The sequence below is a fragment of the Scardinius erythrophthalmus genome, assembly GCF_964197995.2.
Source record: "Scardinius erythrophthalmus genome assembly, chromosome: 3".
In the NCBI taxonomy this organism is placed as follows: domain Eukaryota; kingdom Metazoa; phylum Chordata; class Actinopteri; order Cypriniformes; family Leuciscidae; genus Scardinius; species Scardinius erythrophthalmus.
The window spans coordinates 1750504-1768310 of NC_138223.1; the positions used below are offsets into that span (position 1 = coordinate 1750504).

Sequence of the window (17807 nt, forward strand, 5' to 3'; positions counted from 1 at the left end):
TTCTATCATAATAAATCCTTAAAAAAATTCCAACACAACACAATACAAACTAGATCTTTTGAAACAATAGGTTCCCAATAGGACTAACATGTGCATTTCTTGCCTTTTATTTGATAAACATGATGCTGTCAACCAATAAACGTTCAAACAACATGAAAAAACAATATTGTTAACACAAAAAACACATCTATTTAAAATCCCAAGAATAAAAACAGACATGATATTGATCCTTAATAACTTAATTAGCTGTAGATTTCATCATCATCAGCATGCACTCTTAAAAATAAAGGTTCCAAAAGTTTATTTTTCCACAGATGTCACAGAAGAACCATTTTTGGTTCCACAAAGAACCTTTCAGTAAAATTAAGAAAAAAAAATTTCCTACTCCAAAGAACATTTGAATAATCTAAAGAACCTTTTTCCACTAAGAACCTTTTGAGAAGCGTAAGGGTTCCATGGATGTTAACGGTTCTTCATGGAACCATCAATGAACCATATAAAGAACCTTTTGAGGAGTGTAAAGGTTCCATGGATGTTAAAGGTTCTTCATGGAACCGTCAATGAACCTTATAAAGAACCTTTTGAGGAGCGTAAAGGTTCCATGGATGTTAAAGGTTCTTCATGGAACCGTCAATGAACCTTATAAAGAACCTTTTGAGGAGCGTAAAGGTTCCATGGATGTTAAAGGTTCTTCATGGAACCGTCAATGAACCTTATAAAGAACCTTTTGAGGAGCATAAAGGTTCCATGGATGTTAAAGGTTCTTCATGGAACCGTCAATGAACCTTATAAAGAACCTTTTGAGAAGCGTAAAGGTTCCATGGATGTTAAAGGTTCTTCATGGAACCGTCAATGAACCTTATAAAGAACCTTTGAGGAGCGTAAAGGTTCCATGGATGTTAAAGGTTCGTCAAGGAACCATTAATGAACGTTATAAAGAACCTTTTGAGGAGCGTAAAGGTTCCATGGATGTTAAAGGTTCTTCATGGAACCGTAAATGAACCTTATAAAGAACCTTTTGAGGAGCGTAAAGGTTCCATGGATGTTAAAGGTTCTTCATGGAACCGTAAATGAACCTTGTAAAGAACCTTTTGAGAAGCGTAAAGGTTCCATGGATGTAAAAGGTTCTTCATGGAACCATTAATGAACCTTATAAAGAACCTTTTGAGAAGCGTAAAGGTTCCATGGATGTTAAAGTTTCTTCATGGAACCGAACCTTATAAAGAACCTTTTGAGAAGCGTAAAGGTTCCATGGATGTTAAAGTTTCTTCATGGAACCGAACCTTATAAAGAACCTTTATTTTTAAGAGTGTGGATTGAAGTGTAGCTTCACAGCAGAGGCAGATCCGGCGTGTGGAGAAGCTCTCGACCAACATCCGAGTCTCTGAGAGCGAAGAGAGTCACTCCAGAGCTGTACGCCGCGGGAATCATCAGATGCGACGTCTTAGGACGCTCTTCATCCTTCTGCTCTTCTTCACTGATCATCTGTCTAACTTGACCTATAAATAAAAGAAACTCATGGTCAGTCAATGCATTTAGCTGGACGATATAGGCGACATTTACAGTGTCAGCCGACAGTACACTGAACAACATCAGGCCTTGAAGTGTAGATTTAGTGTGCAGTGTATAATATGCATTATTACACAGCTCTGTGGAATACTTGATTCTGATTGGTCAATCGCTCCATCCAGAATTATATTATTCCCAGATAACAACCGCTGAAAACAGAAACACAGGCTTTTCTTTGGTTTTTCTTCATGGAAGTTTTGCATTTGGTGAGCTAATAAAATATTAAAGGAGACATATCATGCTTTTAAATTGTTCCATTTTACATGTAAATCATACATTTGTGGTCCATATAAAGCGGAACTGCAATGCTTGGGTCTGAATTCCTCATTATTATAGCTCCACAGGCCCCTTTTCTACCCTTTTTCTGATGTGCGTCTGAGAGCAACTCGTTTTGGTGCGGTCTCTTTAAATAATATTGAGACACTTCATACCCCGCCCCCTCTCCAGTTTGCAGAGGTGACACTCGGTTCAACTCCACCCCGTTCGGCCATTTTTGTAGTTTGATAGCAGAGATACGATTATCTAGCGGCACAGAAACTTTTTATTCACACGTTATTAACAAAATGTAAACAACGGAAGACTTGTCCATCCAGCCTTACATGTTCGAGCCAGAGTCGGAGCCGGAGTGAGATGAAAATGAAGACGACGAACCTGCAGAACAACGTCTTCATATGGATGTACGTTATCGCAATGGTGTGTTACTGTATTTACACATGAAACTTTGGTCTTCCGACCTTTTACCACCGTGTCGATTTATTTTGATTAATATGTGCGAGGGAGAGAGAGCAAGACAGCGTCTAGTTTGGAGACGGTGAAGTCTTGTTTACTCTTTCGCCTGCACGCGCGCGCGACCGGGTCTCTCTCTCTGCTCGTTCTTTCAGTTAAACATGCGCCCTGTCACAAGCGCGGCAGTTCATCTACATTAGACGGTGTAATGAAGCGTGTGGGTTACTACATCCAACAACCGAACATTTTAACTTACCCTCTCGTAACTTCTGCATCCTTTAGCTTGGACTACAAAATTGCAGCGAGAAATAGAAATGGCGGATTGCTCGAAGTGTTGGGCCGGAAGTCAATGTCCTTATTTGGCAGTTCCGCTGCAAATACTGTGACGTAATAGTTCAAAAAACGTCATAGATAACAGAAAAATCGGAACAGGTTGAAAAATATGACCAAAACAGAATATAAAGATATCAACGAAGCACCTGAAGAGAATAATTTCATATTTTCTGTACTTCTAAACACTCCAAATATACAACAAAATGCATTTAAGGGCTAAAAAAGTGCATTTGGCATGATATGTCCCCTTTAAAACTCAGTCGAATCAATATTTTGTGCACAATTATTTAAAGGGTTAGTTCACCCAAAAATTAAAATTCTGTCAGTAATTACTCACCCTCATGTTGTTCCAACCGCGTAAGACCTTCGTTCATCTTCGGAACACAAATTAAGATATTTTTGATTAAATCTGAGAGTTGTCTCACTCCTCCATAGGCTTTCAGAGAGACCGAAACTTGCTGGCCCAGAAAAGTTATTAAAGAGATCGTTAATATAGTCCAAGTGACTACAGTGGCTTAATCCTAAGTATATCAAGCGACGATAATACTTTTTGTGCGCAAAAACAAACAAAAATAACGACTTTATTCCACTATTCATTTCCTTCTCTCTGGGCCTCGTAGTGTTTTTGCGCTGCGCGTCTGTGTTGTACGTCATCACGCATCACACACATGACCCGCTTCGGCCAATTGTAAGCCTACGTGGTGACGTGTAACACAGATGCGCTACGCAAAAACACTACGTGAACCAACTAGAGGCCCAGAGAGAAGGAAATGAATAGTGGAATAAAGTCGTTATTTTTGTTTGTTTTTGCGCACAAAAAGTATTCTCGTCGCTTGATATACTTAGGAATCAGCCACTGGAGTCACTTGGACTATATTAACGATCTCTTTAATAACTTTTCTGGCCCAGCAAGTTTCGGTCACATAGCAGCCTATGGAGGAGTGAGACATGGCTCAGATTTCATCAAAAATATCTTAATTTGTGTTCCGAAGATGAACGAAGGTCTTACGCGGTTGGAACAACATGAGGGTGAGTAATTACTGACAGAATTTTCATTTTTGGGTGAACTAACCCTTTAACTATGCCATCCAGTATCGTGGACTCGCTCTATCTTGTTTCATACAAACGCTCTGCTGCCATTTTATGAGTAATGTTTTGTACACTGTTGGATTATGAGATACAAACAGGTGTGATTTTGAAACAGTTCAATCTGGAATCAATATCTCAGATCTCCATAATTACTAATGTGTTGAAATGTTGTGTAATAAGTGTTATGACTGTATACCGTATCTCTTAAATGTCCGTCTAGTCTGAACTTGCCGCTGAAACTGCTCTCTCCGCGGAAGCTTTGCTTTTAAAAACCTCATAAAATATTTAGACATCAATATTTCATGTCTAATTATTTACTGATGTGGCAAGTAGCTGTGTAATAAGCAGGATAATGTACATCCAGCCGGTTGTTATCTCAGAATAAACCCCTTCAGGTGTGTGTGTGTGAGTGTGTGTTATCTCAGAATAAACCTCTTCAGGTGTGTGTGTGTGTGTGTGTGTGTGTGTGTGTGTGTGTGTTATCTCAGAATAAACCCCCTTCAGGTGTGTGTGTGTGTGTGTGTGTGTGTGTGTGTGTGTGTGTGTGTGTGTTATCTCAGAATAAACCTCTTCAGGTGTGTGTGTGTGTGTGTGTGTGTGTGTGTGTGTGTGTGTGTGTGTGTTATCTCAGAATAAACCCCCTTCGGGTGTGTGTGTGTGTGTGTGTGTGTGTGTGTGTGTGTGTGTGTGTGTGTGTGTGTTATCTCGGAATAAACCTCTTCAGGTGTGTGTGTGTGTTATCTCAGAATAAACCCCCTTCAGGTGTGTGTGTGCGTGTGTGTGCTATCTCAGAATAAACCCCCCTTCAGGTGTGTGTGTGTGTGTGTGTGTGTGTGTGTGTTATCTCAGAATAAACCTCTTCAGGTGTGTGTGTGTTATCTCAGAATAAACCCCCTTCAGGGGTGTGTGTGTGTTATCTCAGAATAAACCCCCTTCAGGGGTGTGTGTGTGTGTGTGTGTGTGTGTGTGTGTGTGTGTGTGTGTGTGTGTGTGTGTGTGTGAGTGTGTGTTATATCAGAATAAACCCCCTTCAGGTGTGTGTGTGTGTTATCTCAGAATAAACCCCCTTCAGGTGTGTGTGTGCGTGTGTGTGTTATCTCAGAATAAACCCCCCTTCAGGTGTGTGTGTGCGTGTGTGTGTGTGCGTGTGTGTGTGTGTGTGTGTGTGTGTGTTATCTCAGAAAAAACCTCTTCAGGTGTGTGTGTGTTATCTCAGAATAAACCCCCTTCAGGGGTGTGTGTGTGTGTGTGTTATCTCAGAATAAACCCCCCTTCAGGTGTGTGTGTGAGTTTGTGTTATCTCAGAATAAACCTCTTCAGGTGTGTGTGTGTGTGTGTGTGTGTGTGTGTGTGTGTGTGTGTGTGTGTGTGTGTGTGTGTGTGTGTGTGTGTGTGTGAGTGTGTGTGTGTGTTATCTCAGAATAAACCTCTTCAGGTGTGTGTGTGTTATCTCAGAATAAACCCCCTTCAGGTGTGTGTGTGTGTGTGTGTGTGTGTGTGTGTGTGTGTGTGTGTGTGTGTGTGTGTGTGTGTGTGTGTGTGTGTGTGTGTGTGTGTGTGTGTGTGAGTGTGTGTTATCTCAGAATAAACCCCCTTCAGGTGTGTGTGTGTGTGTGTGTGTGTGTGTGTGTGTGTGTGTGTGTGTGTGTGTGTGTGTGTGTGAGTGTGTGTTATCTCAGAATAAACCCCCTTCAGGTGTGTGTGTGTGTGTGTGTGTGTGTGTGTGTGTGTGTGTGTGTGTGTGTGTGTGTTATCTCAGAATAAACCTCTTCAGGTGTGTGTGTGTTATCTCAGAATAACCCCCCCTTCATGTGTGTGTGTGTGTGTGTGTGTGTGTGTTATCTCAGAATAAACCTCTTCAGGTGTGTGTGTGTTATCTCAGAATAAACCCCCTTCAGGGGTGTGTGTGTGTGTGTGTGTGTGTGTGTGTGTGTGTGTGTGTGTGTGTGTGTGTGTGTGTGTGTGTGTGTGTGTGTGAGTGTGTGTTATCTCAGAATAAACCCCCCTTCATGTGTGTGTGTGTGTGTGTGTGTGTGTGTGTGTGTGTGTGTGTGTTATCTCAGAATAAACCTCTTCAGGTGTGTGTGTGTGTGTGTGTGTGTGTGTGTGTGTGTGTGTGTGTGTGTGTGTGTGTTATCTCAGAATAAACCCCCTTCAGGGATGTGGGTGTGTGTGTGTGTGTGTGTGTGTGTGTGTGTGTGTGTGTGTGAGAGTGTGTGTTATCTCAGAATAAACCCCCTTCAGGTGTGTGTGTGTATCTCAGAATAAACCCCCTTCAGGTGTGTGTGTGTGTGTGTGTGTGTGTGTGTGTGTGTGTGTGTGTGTGTTATCTCAGAATAAACCCCCTTCAGGGGTGTGTGTGTGTGTGTGTGTGTGTGTGTGTGTGTGTGTGTGTGTGTGTGTGTGTGTGTGTGTGTGTGTGTGTGTGTGTGTGTGTGAGAGAGTGTGTGTTATCTCAGAATAAACCCCCTTCAGGTGTGTGTGTGTGTGTGTGTATCATCTCAGAATAAACCCCCTTCAGGTGTGTGTGTGTGTGTGTAGCGTCTGGACCAATCAGACACACACAAATTATTCATTTATTTAATGAATAATCCAGCAAACTCACTCTCCCAACAAAGGTTTATGAAACTTCCCCAAAACTAACATCCCAAATGAAGCGAACACACTTGGGCAGAACCCGGTTTCCTGTTACAGGACACACCGAGACTGATAAGAGTTTTATGACCCAAAGGAACTTCCAGAGAGCTGTGACTCTCACTTAATTCTCGCTGAGAAGGAGAAATAAACCCTGTTAATCCTATATATTCTATATATAACCACTTGAGAAATGTGTAAACATGTATCTAATTTTCCCACCTCATGATTTTCCTTTTTTATGTGTTTGGCTTTTGTATTCTTGTAAACTCTATTGGATTCATGTTTCAGACTTTGCATACTATGGTTTACAAAATCATATGTGTGGCATGTTTGGTCTCTATAAACTCCAATCTTCGTTTCCAATTTGTTAATTTACATTACATTCTGCTAACTTTGTGACGCATTAGTATTATAAGCATCTTAAAGATTCTTGTGTTAAACATCCAAATATGATCTCAAAATAAACCCCCTTCAGGTGTGTGTGTGTGTGTGTGTGTGTGTGTGTGTGTGTGTGTGTGTGTGTGTGTGTGTGTGTGTGTGTGTGTGTATGTGTGTGTGTGTGTGTGTGTGTGTGTGTGTGTGTGTGTGTGTGTGTGTGATCTCAGAATAAACCCCCTTCAGGTGTGTGTGTGTGTGTGTGTGTTATCTCAGAATAAACCCCTTCAGGTGTGTGTGTGTGTGTGTGTGTGTGTGTGTGTGTGTGTGTGTGTGTGTGTGTGTGTGTGTGATCTCAGAATAAACCCCCTTCAGGTGTGTGTGTGTGTGTGTGTGTGTGTGTGTGTGTGTGTGTGTGTGTGTGTGTGTGTGTGTGTGTGTGTGTGTGTGTGTGTGTGTGATCTCAAAATAAACCCTGTTCAGGTGTGTGTGTGTGTGTGTGTGTGTGTGTGTGTGTGTGTGTGTGTGTGTGTGTGTGATCTCAGAATAAACCCCCCTTCAAGTGTGTGTGTGTGTGTGTGTGTGTGTGTGTGTGTGTGTGTGTGTGTGTGTGTGTGTGTGTGTGATCTCAGAATAAACCCCCTTCAGGTGTGTGTGTGTGTTATCTCAAAATAAACCCCTTCAGGTGTGTGTGTGTGTGTGTGTGTGTGTGTGTGTGTGTGTGTGTGTGTGTGTGTGTGTGTGTGTCTGATCTCAGAATAAATCCTGTTCAGGGGTGGGTGTGTGTGTGTGTGTGTGTGTGTGTGTGTGTGTGTGTGTGTGTGTTATCTCAGAATAAACCTCTTCAGATGTGTGTGTGTGTGTGTGTGTGTGTGTGTGTGTGTGTGTGTATGTGTGTGAGTGTTATCTCAGAATAAACCCCTTCAGGTGTGTGTGTGTGTGTGTGTGTGTGTGTGTGTGTGTGTGTGTGTGTGTGTGTGTGTGTGTGTGTCTGATCTCAGAATAAATCCTGTTCAGGGGTGGGTGTGTGTGTGTGTGTGTGTGTGTGTTATCTCAGAATAAACCTCTTCAGATGTGTGTGTGTGTGTGTGTGTGTGTGTGTGTGTATGTGTGTGAGTGTTATCTCAGAATAAACCCCTTCAGGTGTGTGTGTGTGTGTGTGTGTGTGTGTGTGTGTGTGTGTGTGTGTGTGTGTGTGTGTGTGTCTGATCTCAGAATAAATCCTGTTCAGGGGTGTGTGTGTGTGTGTGTGTGTGTGTGTGTGTGTGTGTGTGTGTGTGTGTGTGTGTGTTATCTCAGAATAAACCCCTTCAGTGTGTGTGTGTTTGTGTGTGTGTGTGTGTGTGTTATCTCAGAATAAACCCCTTCAGGTGTGTGTGTGTGTGTGTGTGTGTGTGTGTGTGTGTGTTATCTCAGAATAAACCCCTTCAGTGTGTGTGTGTGTGATCTCAGAATAAACCCCCTTCAGGTGTGTGTGTGTGTGTGTGTGTGTGTGTGTGTGTGTGTGTGTGTGATCTCAGAATAAACCCCCCTTCAGGTGTGTGTGGGTGTGATCTCAGAACCCCCTTCAGGTGTGTGTGTGTGTTATCTCAGAATAAACCCTGTTCAGGTGTGTGTGTGATCTCAGAATAAACCCCCTCAGGCTGGTGGAGGACCTGATCCTGATCATGTTGGATATTATCCCTTACTTAGACCGGTCAAAAACAGGGCGTCGTACCCTCCACATTTAACGTCTTCCAGCGCAGGTCAGGATGCTGATCTGAGATCTGTGACAGGTGAACATCTGGTGTCAGTCTCTTCAGAACATCTTCCCGGCGAATGAGCAGCACAGACTCGCTGCAAAGACGCTCATGAACCTCCTCTTCACTCACTGTGGAAGAAAACAACAAGTGTAGGATCTAAGAAGGAACACAAAGAAATTTCATTACACCAAGGGTTATGTAAAACTGCCATCACCACATGGTTATTTAATATAGTCAAAATAAAAGTTCCACTTCTGACATATCGGCCAAACGGAAAAAAATGGGAAAATATCGGAAAAATATCGGAAAAATATCGGAAAAAAGTATCGGACAATGCAAATATTTAAAAATGTCAAATATCGTCCGATATATCAGTCGACCACTAGTTTGTATGTTTTACTGTACTATATTTACTGTTCTTTTACTTTACAATAGTTAATAGATTATTTAACTTTAGCTTTTATATTTTCAGGGCTGCGTTCTGCCGCGACAAAAAGTTGCAAAACGTTTTTAAACGGAAACGGTGGTGCGTTGAACACGCGGTTCTGATGATGCAAGAGTTGCAACTACGGCGGCTGAGAAGGACATTCTCTGTGCTCTTTTTGAAGAGTTTTCAGAGCCTGATGAAATCCGTATACACACGTGTTTAATACTGCAAAATACGCTCGATGTTACAGTCACTGCTCTTACCGTCCAGAATACAAGAGAACATCCCAATCGAGTGAAGGCATTTGTGGAAACTGGTTCCTAATTATTGTGATCCAACATTTGCCTCGTATTTCAGGATGAAACGACAAACATTTCAGGAGAAGGATGATCCACTTCTCACCTCCGACACGGTGTTATGAACTATATGACCTTATTATTTTTATTGTGAGAACTAGGCTTATCATTATTGCTGATCACTGTTGATGTGCGATATTTCTACTATAAAACTCTAACGAACATGTCTCCTAATATCTTCAGTTGTTGCGTACACCAGATGCGGGACACATTTGTGAACGACTTTACCCAGTTTAAATTTCGCCAACAAAATAAAAGTCCTGCTTCCGACACATCGACGGCCAATACATCAAGTTTTTATTTGTTACTGTACTATAGTTTAACTATACTATAGTTAATAGATTATTTAACTTTACTTTAGCTTTCATATTTTCATATTTTTATTTTAGTTTTACTAATTTTGTTCATTTTTTTAGTTTTTGTTCTTTTTACACACACATTATATAAACGTATCAGGGTAAAGTGCAGAGATATTTTTAGTATCACTGATATACTGTTTTAGGTTTTATTTTTATACTCTTTTTTATTATTTTTATATTATATTCATCTTAATTTTAAAGTTTTAGTCATTTTGTTGTGAGTTTTTGTCTTTTTTTTTTATTTTTTTTATATGCCTCTATACTTTTTATTTCAGTTTCAAGTTTAGTTATTTCAGTCCATCAAGTTAAGCTAAATGAAAATGACATTCTTACAGCCCGTGTGTTTTTTTTTTTATGAAGCGCGTGTGATTTGGGACGCACCCACATCCAGATGGTTGTTCATGAACACGGCCCGGGCTCCCACTCCGAAGACAAGTTTATATATATATATATATATATATATATATATATATATATTAGTGGTGTAACGATACCCTCATGTCACAATGCGATTCATATCACAAAACAAAACTCATGATACGATATTATTGCGATACTCCAAGACATATGATAATAGGTTAACAAAAAATGTACTGTTGATTAAAAATGCTAAATTTGATATGTCATTGTGTGTAAATGAATATTCTTGGACTTGGTGCTGAAACCCAAAGCACAGGACAATAGAGACACCAGAATAACAATATTCATGATTCTGAAGATGAAAATACTGAATTATTTTAGACGAATATTCTTGATCTAGATATATTTAAAATAATGTAGGACACTTTATACTGGTAACATCAGACATTTGGCATTATCAGGCCCACAAATATTCCATTATTATACATTATATTCAAAATTATATATAGTAGTTTAATGTATTACTGACACTAAAACTCTGAAAACTTGAATTTTTTTCTCACAGTCATTTTTATTTTGGGTGAACTCTCCATGATACATATTGTTGCATATTTGTATTGCGATATATTGTACCATGATATATTGTTACACCCCTAATATATATATATATTTTAGTACCACTGACATACTATTTAGTTTTAATTAACATTTTGAATCAGAAATTATATTTTTATACTTATTTAATTATATATATGTTTTATATATTTTTATATTTATATTTTATTTATATTTTTATAATTATATATATATATATACTATAGCTTAATTGTAAAAATATAGTAATTTTGTTGTGAGTTTTTGTCACTTTTTTTTTTTTTTTTTTAAAGATGTCTCTATACTTTTTATTTCAGTTTCAAGTTTACTTTTTTACGAGTTCAGTTTCAGTGAACTATACGAAGCGCGTGTGATTTGGGACGCACCCACATCCAGATGGTTGTTCATGAACACGGCCCGGGCTCACACTCCGAAGACAAGTTTATATATGAAGAGTTCAGATGCAAAAGCCTCTAAAATTGCCATCTGAAATTTTCTTCTAGAATGATCATTTTTATCAAGCTCGTATATTTAAGTTCAGTAATTTCACTTAAATGGCAATGCAAATGACCTATTAATTGTCATTTAAGTAAAATTACTGAACTTATATATACAACCTTGATAAAAATGACCATTCTAGAAGATATAGATATATATAAGATATATATATATATATATATATATACACACACACACACACGTATTATATAAACATATCAGGATCAGGGTAAAGTGCAGAGTTATTTTAGAACCACTGACATACTATTTTAGTTTTAATATATATTAAGTAATTTGTGTGATTTGGGACGCACCCACATCCAGAGGGTTGGTCATGAACACGGCTCTGGGTCCCACGCCGAAGATGAGCTGGTGGTGCCAGGCGTCGGGAATCTCTTCTCCTTCGGGAACGGCCTTCTGCATGTTCATGGTGGCGACGGGAACGGCTCCGCGCAGGATCCATCGGGCCAACCAGGGCACCAGCTTCACCCTGCGCCGGGGAAAGAGCCCGAAGAACCGGCCCATCACACGCCCCCCGCTGGCCTGATCCGCCCCGTCGATCAGCTGCAGGTGCGTCGCCCCTGGAGGAGCGCAGGTGCGGTGGGTCATTAGAGAATAAACAGTGTTTAGATCACAAAATCAGTCTCGAGTCGCACGGGTATATCTGTGGCAATAGCCAACTATACATTGTATGGGTCAAAATTATAGATTTTTCTTTTTTGCCAAAAATCATTAGGATATTAAGTAAATATCATGTTACATGAAGATATTTTGTAAATTTCCTACTGTAAATATATAAAACATGTATTTTTGTGAGTGAATGCAGCACAATCGTGAACATAAATGAACAACTTTAAAGGAGATTTTCTCTGTTTTTTTGCACCCTCAGATTCCAGATTTTAAAATATTCAAATTTATACAGCTTTCAGATCATGTATAAATCTCAATTTAAAAAAAAAAATGACCCATGTGACTGGTTTTGTCCAGGGTCACATATCGCAATACAAAAATCACAGTTTTTTCACAATGTTGTTTTGGACCCCATTGACTTTAATAGTTTTGGAAAAACGGCTGATAAATACTTCCAAGTCATACAGGTTCGAAACGACTTTAGGGTGAGTAAATTATGACAGAATTGCCTTTATGAATAACAATAATTGTTTTTTTGTTTTTTTTTGCACAAACAAATAAACAGTAATTTTGATAACAGCAATGACGTCTTGTCATTTAATGTGGGATGTCGACAGTCCGTGTCTTCTAGAGTTAACAATTTAATTGTGCAGTTAATTCTAATTAGGATATTAAGTAAAGATCATGTTCCATGAAGATATGTTGTACATTTTCTACCGTAAATATATAAAACATTTATTTTTGTGAGTGAATGCAGCACAATCGTGAACATAAATGATTAAGGAGATTTTCAGATTAGTTGTATCTCAACCAAATGTTGTCCTATCATAATAAACCATGCATCAATGGAAAGCTTATTTCACAAAAATTGACCCATGTGACTGGTTTTGTGGTCCAGGGTCACATATAGTCAACAATATAATTGTGCAGTTAATTCTCATACTGTATTTTCAGAAAGTTTAGAATATTTTTTCCTCTCCCCAAATGTGTCAAAAATGAAACAAAACAGTGATGATGTCACTGTGAAATGAAGCTTGTGAAGAGCTGGATGTACCATTAGATTACACAATGTACCATTGGATTAACCTCATAAAAATAAATAAATAATAATAAAGTTATCTCCTTTTTCCTTTAAAGGGATGCTCCACTTTTTTTGGAAATAGGCTCATTTTACAACTCCCCCAGAGTTAAACAGTTGAGTTTTACCGTTTTCGAATCCATTCAGCCGATCTCCGGGTCTGGCGGTACCACTTTTAGCATACAGTACCAGTCAAAAGTTTGTATGTTTTTGAAAGAAGTCTCTTATGCTCATCAAGCCTGCAGTAAAAAAACAAAAAACAAACAAAAAAAACAGTAATATTATGAAATATTATTACAATTTAAAATAATGGTTCTCTTTTTTAATATACTTTAAAATGTAATTTATTTTTGTGATGCAAAGCTGAATTTTCATCAGCAAGTACTCCAGTCTTTGGTGTCTTATGATCCTTCAGAAATCATTCTAATATAATGATTTATGATCAATGTTGGAAACAGTTGTGCTGCTTAATATTTTTTTTAGAACCTGAGATACTTTTTTCAGGATTATTTGATGAATAAAAAGTTAAAAAGAACTGTATTTATTTAGAATAGAAATCTTTTGTAACAATATACACTACCGTTCAAAAGTTTGGGAACAATAACTATTTTTTTTAAGAAATTAGTACTTTAATTCAACAAGGATGCGTTAAATTGATAAAAGGTGATGGTAACGATTTATATTGTTAGAAATGTTATTTTGAATAAATGCTGTTTTTATGAATAAATGCTGTTAACGTTTTATTTATCAATGAATCCTGAAAAAAGTATTCCAAAAAAATATATTAAACAGCACAACTGTTTCCATCATTGATAATAACTGAGTATCAAATCATCATATTAGAATGATTTCTGAAGGATCATAAGACACCAAAGACTGGAGTACTTGCTGATGAAAATTCAGCTTTGCATCACAAAAATAAATTACATTTTAAAGTATATTAAAAAAGAGAACCATTATTTTAAATTGTAATAATATTTCATAATATTACTGTTTTTTTTTTGTTTTTACTGCAGGCTTGATGAGCATAAGAGACTTCTTTCAAAAACATTAAAAATAGTAATGTTTCCAAACTTTTGACTGGTACTGTAGCTTAGCATAGATCATTGAATCGGACAGGACCATTAGCATCTCTCTCAAAAAAATGACCAAAGAGTTTCGATTTAAAACTTGACTCTTCTGTAGTTACATCGTGTACCAAGACCGACGGAAAATGAAAAGATGCGATTTTCTAGGCTGATATGGCTAGGAACTATACTCTCATTCCTGCGTGATAATCAAGAAACTTTGCTGCCGTACCATGAGTGCAGCAGGCGTAATGATATGACGCAGCGCCTGAAAATAGGTCTAATAGGTTAGACAAACTTAGTCCCGGTCACGTTGGAAGTTACCGAGCTGGGGACTATTTTCAGGCGCTGCGATGTATACAAGAGACGCTAATGGTCCTGTCCGATTCAATGATGTATGCTAAGCTATGCTAAAAGTGGTACCGCCAGACCCAGAGTTCGGCTGAATGGATTCGAAAATGGTAAAACTCAACTGTTTAACTCTGGGGGAGTTGTAAAATGAGCCTATTTCCAAAAAAAGTGGAGTATCCCTTTAAATCCTGCTACTCTGAACAATGGCTGAACTTTAACTTTTATTTTGAGCACTTCTTGCGTTGTTTCTTGCCTCTTCACGATGACTCGCTTAATTTAGTCCTAATTTGTAAGTGGCTTTGGACAAAAGCGTCTGCGAAATGACTAAATGTAAATGTACCGGCGTTGCTGCGCGAGTGCAGGTAATCGTGCAGCGGCGCCGTGTTCCTCCTCAGACTCGTCCTCACGCAGGAGTTCACCGTCTCCGGTGTGACCGTGATGATGCCCAGCGCCTGCAGGACGTCCACCAGGGCCGTGGCTCCACACGCAGAGACCCCGATCTGAAGAGTCTGCCTCTGAACCGCCTCCTGGATGCTCCACAGCATCGCCGTGTGGATCTCAGATCCGGCAGAACCCTCGGGATCCTCCGACCCCATCATCTCCATCTCCGCTGGATGCTGTGCTGGAAAACACATCAGAAGAGCCGTAAGTTCAATCTGTTCTCGTGCAAGGGACCCCCATTCTAACATTTAAGCTATTTATTTTCATGTATAAATCAATCAATTAACACTGTGAAAAAAATATATTATAAATGTGCAAAATATTTCGTTTTTATTACATTACATCGTTGTTGTTTTTCTTGGACTCACTGTAATAATGTACTTTTATTTATTTAATTGTATTATTTATTCCATTTATTTTAATATTTTTTTAAATATTTTTTTAAGTCAGCGCTTTTCAATCTGTTAAGGATATAAAGATCCAATTAATACTGTGAAAAATGTATATTATAAATATGCAAAATATTTAGTTTCTATTACATTGCATCATTGTTTTTTCTTGGACTTTTAGATGTATTGTGATAATTTATTTAATTTTATTATTTATTTATTTATTTACTGAATAACTCAAATTCCATTTATTTTTTTAGATAGTTTAATCTCATTTCTACCTTTCTATGCTGCTTTATAGCTTTATTTATTTAAATAAGATTTCATACATTTATTTAGTTTTTACCAAATGTTTGTATTTTATATATTTAAATCAAATTACTTTTTATTTATTTATTTTAATCAAATGTGTTAATCATTTAATCATGTTTTACAGTTGTATGTATTTGAATCAATTTATTGTAATCTAAAGTTTTAATTTATTATGTATTAATTTCAGTACAATTATTTATTTTTTCAATTGTTTTATTTTGATCAAATGCATTTTATTGTATACAATGATATATTTATCTAATATATAATTCAATTTTATTGTATTATTGCACTATCAATTCTGTTTTTTATTTAAATGTTGGCTATTTATAAAATTCATAAAAAGTAACAATCTTTATTGACTTTATCTTTACACTGTTTTTAGAAATGATCATTGATGACAATACAGCTCAAACTGTTTCATGATAACAACGTCTAAAAATGTCCATAGATGACAACACCACATCATCTTAAACACAGAAAATTGCATTTTTATTCAGTTTTACGTAAAAATTTAAAATAAGACACAAATGTTCATTTATTGATGATGATAAAAATAATATGTTCCGAATATAATTGTACATTTGTATCATAATTGTACAAAACTGTTTATAATGATAAAACTATAACATACTGTACATTTACAATTATTAATTAATATTATAATCTTTTTTTATGAAAATGTACGTCTTTTATCGTATTTCCGTTATTTCTTTAAAATTCCACGGCAAAGCACTCGAGGGCGTAGAGATACATGGTTTTACCATCGCAAAGCATGTTTGGAGCAGCATTTTACCATGGTGTATATATATATATATATATATATATATATATATATATATATATATATATATATATATATATATTACCATGGTTTATTTTACCATGGTAAAATAAAATCTCTGACAGCGATATTTTAGCGCTCTGATGAACCTGAACCATGTCAACACGTTCATTATAAAGGGAGCCTTCTAGTTTTTATATATCACGACGCTCGCTGTAGATTTCAGGGTAAATCATCTCTTTCTGATTAAAATATATTGTGTAAATATGACAACGCAACTAAGATAAAACATTAAAATTAAGCATTTGGTTCGATACAAACCGCTTCAGCACGAGGAACTCGACAGACTCCTGACGGGCTCTGGTTTGTTTTTATTCCTTAATTAGCTCTCGTGACTCAGTCACTGTGCTGTGATTGGATGGCGGGACTCAGTCACTATGCTGTGATTGGATGGCGGGACTCAGTCACTGTGCTGTGATTGGATGGCGGGACACCGGCAATGTGCTGTGATTGGATTGCGGGACTCCGTCAGTGTGATTGTGATTGGTCTATCAAATGTGACAGATTTTTGTTTTTTTTGATAACCCCTGACTGGCTTATTTGTGATTTGTCCAGAGCCATAGAGAGAAATTATTTTATATTTACCGTTCAATAATGCAATCGCTGCTGTCTGTCCCATAGAAGAACATGACACCCAGCGTATGGCCCTGTCCCAAATGGCACACTCCGGACTTGTGGACTTCCTCAGAGTCCACCCTTTGGTGACGTCATGTAGTGCAGACCTATAGGGCCCTTGGCGCGAGTCCACGAGGGCGCATTGAGAGGTATTTTTGGGACAGACTCGATCGGCACGCCGGAAATAATAGTCTGGTTATTGTTGGACAGGAGAAATCACATTTTTGCGCTCCGACGTCTTATCTCCATCACAACTACACAGCCTAATTTTACAGTTCTATATTTTGATGTTGTGCATATCACCAGGGCATTAAAAAATAGATATATCATGCTTATTTAAATGATGTATACAGTTGTAATAATAGGCTACATAATGTTCCATTTGAACTTACAATTTTAAAACATAATTTAAACATAATTTTTTTCAATTTACAGGTTTCAATATTTAATACTAAGTTTACATATGACTCAGTAAAGCCCTGACATTCGGATCTATTTATTTAATGAATCATAATGCGATCGTATTATTAAACGCACTATTATTATGTTTGAGACATCAACCACTGGTCAATGACCATAATGTTTGTATAAACTGTAGGTAACAACTGGTAAAATGTGCATTTAGGTCATAAAAACCGTAATATTTTCTTCTCAGCCATGTCAACAATTATCCGTGAGTAAAATCTCCTCCCATCTGTTGTCTGATTGGCCTTTCGCAAGGATTCCTGGGTAGTTAAAGTGCGTGAAGCCTACATCTATGCGGGCTTTGCGGAAGACCGCTTCAAGGGTACAAAGGGGGCGCTGCTGAGCACACTTCAGAGCGGTAAAATGCTGAATGGGACAGCCTACGGCAGGGCTATTCAATTGGCGGCCCGCGGGCCACATGCGGCCCGCCAATCATCTCCATGCGGCCCGACGGCACCAACCTCCCTCCTCCTCTTTTCGCTCCGATCGACCTGAGAAACGTTTTACGTGTGAATATTTCAGCAGTTATTATATGTGTCCCGAATTTATG

The 17807-nt window shown here is 38.0% G+C and overlaps 1 protein-coding gene across 1 annotated transcript; it reads right to left on the bottom strand.

The window, feature by feature from the left end:
• Positions 1–71: 71 nt before the first annotated feature.
• Positions 72–16486, bottom strand: LOC308688560 (uncharacterized protein). The gene is made up of 5 exons (XM_081361696.1): positions 16439–16486; positions 14532–14808; positions 11384–11646; positions 8447–8627; positions 72–1499 (listed from the first exon to the last, which is right to left on the bottom strand). Exons 2-5 carry the CDS (start codon positions 14794–14796, stop codon positions 1330–1332), a joined length of 879 nt encoding a protein of 292 aa, XP_081217822.1. The 5' UTR covers positions 14797–14808; positions 16439–16486; the 3' UTR covers positions 72–1329.
• Between the last annotated feature and the right edge of the window lie 1321 nt (positions 16487–17807).